The sequence below is a fragment of the Chenopodium quinoa genome, unplaced genomic scaffold (genome assembly GCF_001683475.1).
Source record: "Chenopodium quinoa cultivar QQ74 unplaced genomic scaffold, ASM168347v1, whole genome shotgun sequence".
NCBI lineage: Eukaryota > Viridiplantae > Streptophyta > Magnoliopsida > Caryophyllales > Amaranthaceae > Chenopodium > Chenopodium quinoa.
The window spans coordinates 5,947,218-5,951,677 of record NW_018742390.1 but is presented as its reverse complement, the minus strand read 5'-3'; the positions used below and the strand labels follow the sequence as shown (position 1 = coordinate 5,951,677).

The window sequence follows — 4,460 nt, the reverse complement described above, 5'->3', positions numbered from 1 at the left end:
ACCTAGCTTAATTGGTGGTGGTGTTGATAGTGTTTATGTCGTCTCCGTGGTTCGACCCTCTACTTACCACTAAACTTGTTTAGTGTAGGTGTAGGTTTATAAATATTGTTTGGTTGAGGGTAGTTAGTCCAACGACCTAATTATCCTTCACCACTTGCCAAACACTTTTCAAGATTTTCGAGGCATGCTTCAAAGGAAACTCCACCTACGGAGAAATCATCCATAAACACCTCCATCTCCTCCTCCAACATATCTCCAAAGATACTCATCATACACCATTGGAAAGTGGCGGGAGCATTCCAAAGGCCGAATGGCATTCTCCTATAAGCAAAGTTACCATAGGGACAAGTAAAAGTAGTTTTATCTTGGTCATTGGGATGAATAGGAATTTGGAAAAATCCCGATTAACCATCGAGGAAACAATAGTACTTGTGCCTCGTTAGTCTTTCAAGCATTTGATCAATGAAAGGAAGGGGGAAATAATCTTTCTTAGTGGATGTGTTTAGACGTCTATAGTCTATACACATCCGCCAACCGGTGACCGTCCTTGTTGGAATAAGCTCACCTTTTTCATTCTTAACGACGTTCATGCCTCCCTACTTTGGAACGACATGAACGGGTGAGACCTATCTAGAGCTTGAGATGGGGAATATGATTCCCGCATCTAAAAGCTTAGTAATTTATTTCTTTACTACCTCCCCCATTTGGGGATGTAATTTTCGTTGTCGTTCAATAGAAGGAAGGGCACCCTCCTCAAGGGTTATGTGGTGTGTACATAAAGCGGGGTTTATACCTTTGAGGTCATAAATGGTATAACCCAAAGCACCTTTGTGCTTTCTCAAAACATCGCATAACACTTGACCTTGGCTCTTACTCAAAGATGCACTAACAATCACAGGATAAGTAGAATTTGGGCCTAAGAATTCATACCTTAGGTGTGATGGTAAAGGTTTGAGCTCTACCATAGGAACACCTTTACCTTCCTTGATTGAAGCCGCTTGCAAAGACTCTTAGATTAAGATTTTCATGCAAATTTGCTCATCACTTCCCTCAACGCTTCCATCTAAAAAGTTCTCATACAAAGCCATGTCCTTGCTAGGAGCACCTATCTTTTCCTTGTTCAACAAAACACACTCAAGAGGATCATTAGTTGTGAGTAAGTGGTCATGCATTGAATGTACAAGATTATCTAAGATTTCAACTCTCATGCAATTCTCAAGAGACGAAGAAGGATATTTCATACTTTCATTCAAATCAAATTCAACTCCCTTATCTCCAATTTTAAGTGAAATCTTAGCACTTTTGACATCAATCAAAGCACCCGAAGTAGCAAGAAATGGTCTACCAAGAATAATAGGAATTGTAGAATCCTCATCTATGTCAAGGACCACAAAATCAACCGGAATGATGAACTTTCCTACCCTCAAGGGAACATCCTCTACCTTGCCCCTTGGGATCCTTATTGATCTATCGACTAATTGCAAGGTAATGTTGGTAGGTAAAAGTTCTCCCTTCTCTAGTCTTTGATATATTGAGTATGGCGTAATGCTAACACTAGCTCCTAAATTACACAAGGCATTATCAATTTGCATTTTATAAATAACGCAAGGGATAGAAAAGTTTCCTAGATCCTTCAACTTGGGTGGGATTTTGTTCATTATGATTGCACTACAATTCTCGGTCAAGTTAACCGTTTCTGCCACACCACATGTTCTATTTCCACTCAAAATCTCCTTAAGGAACTTTGCATAATTTGGCATTTGTTCAATGACATCGGTAAAAGGAAGAGTAAGATGAAGCTGTCTAAGCATCTCTATAAATTTCCCAAATTGCTTGTCTAGATTGTGCCTATTAAACTTTTGGGGGTAAGGGAGCTTAGGTTTGTAAACTTCTCTTTCTCTCTCTTTCACCTTCTCAACTTGTTTGTTATTGACTTCCTCAACTAAAGTATTCTCTTCTCCCTCATTCTCAATTTGGCCATTGCTATGACTATCTTTAATATCACTCTTCTTAGAGATTTCACTCTTAAGGACCCTACCACTTCTAGTCACAATAGCATTCATAGGGCTCTTAAGATCTAAGCTTTGTGAAGTCAAAGAAGAAAGATTTGTAAATTCCTTAAACTCATTAGCCAATTGAGAAATTTGGCTCTCCAATCCCTTATGGCAAGTTAACATGTCATTGAATTTCTCATTGCTTAGGGTCATGTAGGTGTCCAACAATTTGGCTAGATTCTCTATGACACTTCTAAGAAAATCTTAGAGGAAAATGATTGATCATACAAATTATCACTATGCTCTTGGGTATTCGGAACAAATCCAAGTGGGGCATCTCCTTGACCATTCGATTGTAAATTTCCCCTACTTTGATTGTTCCAATTACCTCTACATTGATTTTTGCCACTATCGTGATTATGGTTACCATAACCTTGGTTATAGTCCCCATATCCTTGGCAATGACTTTGACTATTATAATTGTAGACATCTACTTTTGGCCTCCTATCCCAACAAGAAAGTGCAATGACAATAAATAAAGTCATCTTCGTGTTAGATCAAAGGGAAGAATACTTATGGATAACTGGTTAAGCCACAAAACACAAAAGACTAGCCCAAATTAAAGAAAAAAAGCAAAAACAAAGTTCCAATTAACTAAACCCGATCATAATTAGGCTTAAGCCCCTGCTTAAACCCTAATAATGACGGATTTAGGAGCGCCTAGGTTAAAACTTAGTGTTGCCGCAGAAAAATCCGCACGCAACTCACAAAGTCGCGCTAGGCTGCCGCGTGCAACTATTTCAGTTGCGCGCGACACCCATCACAACTTCCAGAGTTGCGCTGCAGAAGATTTGTAATTATTCAAAAATTATATGGAAAATATAAAATTGAATCTTACCATAAAGCCACACGCAAGAACAATAGTTGCGCCGCACATAGCAGCGCAACTCTAAAACTTGCGTTAGGTTGCCGCGCACAACTTCATCTGTTGCGCGCGACACCAGCTGCTGCAGATTGCTCGAAACCCTAAATCTAATCATTCTCTATAAATACGAGCTTAAACCGAGGCTTCAACAGACAGAAATTAACCTAAAACTCTGGTGAAATAACTTGTGAACTTGTGCAACCTAGCCCTCTTGTCCTAAACACTCACCTTTTCGATACTTTGTTACTACGGTGGAGGTTCCCTAACAAGAAGGTGTCCATAAGTGTTCTAAATGGAGTTCTAGCAAAGAGAAGTGGTAAATTCATGAGCACTTAGTTAAATCACCTTTATTTTCTTGTTTAAAAAAACTTTAATTAATTAATTATTGTTGTTTGATCACTTTTAAAATAATTAATTAAACAATTCCACGTAGTATCTTGCGTTAAATAAAGACTAGAATTGAATTAAATAATTGTTGGTTGATCACTTAAGCTAAGGCGAATCTTGTTTATTGATATATTTTTTTCACGAATATTATTAAATAAGAATAACGACTTTTGCAATGTAATTCCTACGTGAATTAATGTTTCTAAATAAAATCAACTAACATAATTTTAGGTATCGCGTTGCATATATTGTTTGGTGATGAAATTGTGAAAAAGGAAGAGCTAGTAGAGGCCGTACTAGGGATAGGATGACGATTCTCCTCGAAAAGGAACGTTATCTTAGTACCCTCGCTCACGAACTCATTTATGGTTTATAAACCAATTTGGGAATGAGTAAACTTATGATTTTTGCTAATTATTCCATGAACTCCACATGGAAGAAAGGCATGAACGAGATTTATGAGTTTTTCCTAAAACGCATTGGCGACTCCTACTTGTTTCTTACAAAAAAAGTGTGATGATAGAATCAATTCTAATTCAAGGTCCCCCAAACAGTCAGGAATTCAAATCCTACTACACCCTAACAAGTGTAAATTCCTAGGCTTTTAAGTGGCCAAGAGCATTTAAGGACAATACCCCTTACGATGGGATCACCCTCCTTACAGTGGCGACTCCACTGGGGACTTAGAGGTTACACGATTAATTCGTAGTTATGGTCCAAGGTATCCAACTTTAGGTTGCCTATGGGTTGTAACGAGAATTAACTTGGATAATCTCTAATTAGATAGCAAGACTTGAACGCATAATATCTTCTTTTTGCACAAAAGTAAAAACCAAACAAGCAACATTGCATCATGCATAAGCATAGCACACTTAAACAATTGGGGATTGGCTCACTAACTAGGGGTCGCCAACACTAGGCGTCTATCCCAAAATCAATAACAATCATCCCACCCATATCACCAACAAAATGTTGGGAGGGAGATGTCATAGGTCAACACGTTGAGTGATTGATTTATGCATTGTTTTATAAAGTATGGTACCTTTGGACACCCAAGCATTTTTTTACCTTAGAATGACATTGCGTGAATCTTGACTTATAACATGCTTATGTGATTATGTAACAATGTGCAACGTGTTAGAATAGTCTTCTTT

At 38.0% G+C, this 4,460-nt stretch overlaps 1 protein-coding gene across 1 annotated transcript; it reads right to left on the bottom strand.

Annotated features, from left to right (window-relative positions):
• Window positions 1-1,010: 1,010 nt before the first annotated feature.
• On the bottom strand, window positions 1,011-2,207 carry LOC110701101. Its single transcript, XM_021878696.1, has 2 exons — window positions 1,706-2,207; window positions 1,011-1,561 (listed from the first exon to the last, which is right to left on the bottom strand). Exons 1-2 carry the CDS (start codon window positions 2,205-2,207, stop codon window positions 1,011-1,013), a joined length of 1,053 nt encoding a protein of 350 aa, XP_021734388.1.
• Window positions 2,208-4,460: the final 2,253 nt, after the last annotated feature.

Excerpts from the sequence above, each read along its gene's own strand:
- LOC110701101 (XM_021878696.1), bottom strand. The coding sequence starts at position 2,207 with ATGACCCTAAGCAATGAGAAATTCAATGACATGTTAACTTGCCATAAG. Across the intron at positions 1,562-1,705 it reads GAGTGGAAATAGAACATGTG|GAGCTAGTGTTAGCATTACG; the intron begins GTGTGGCAGAAA and ends TGTGTAATTTAG.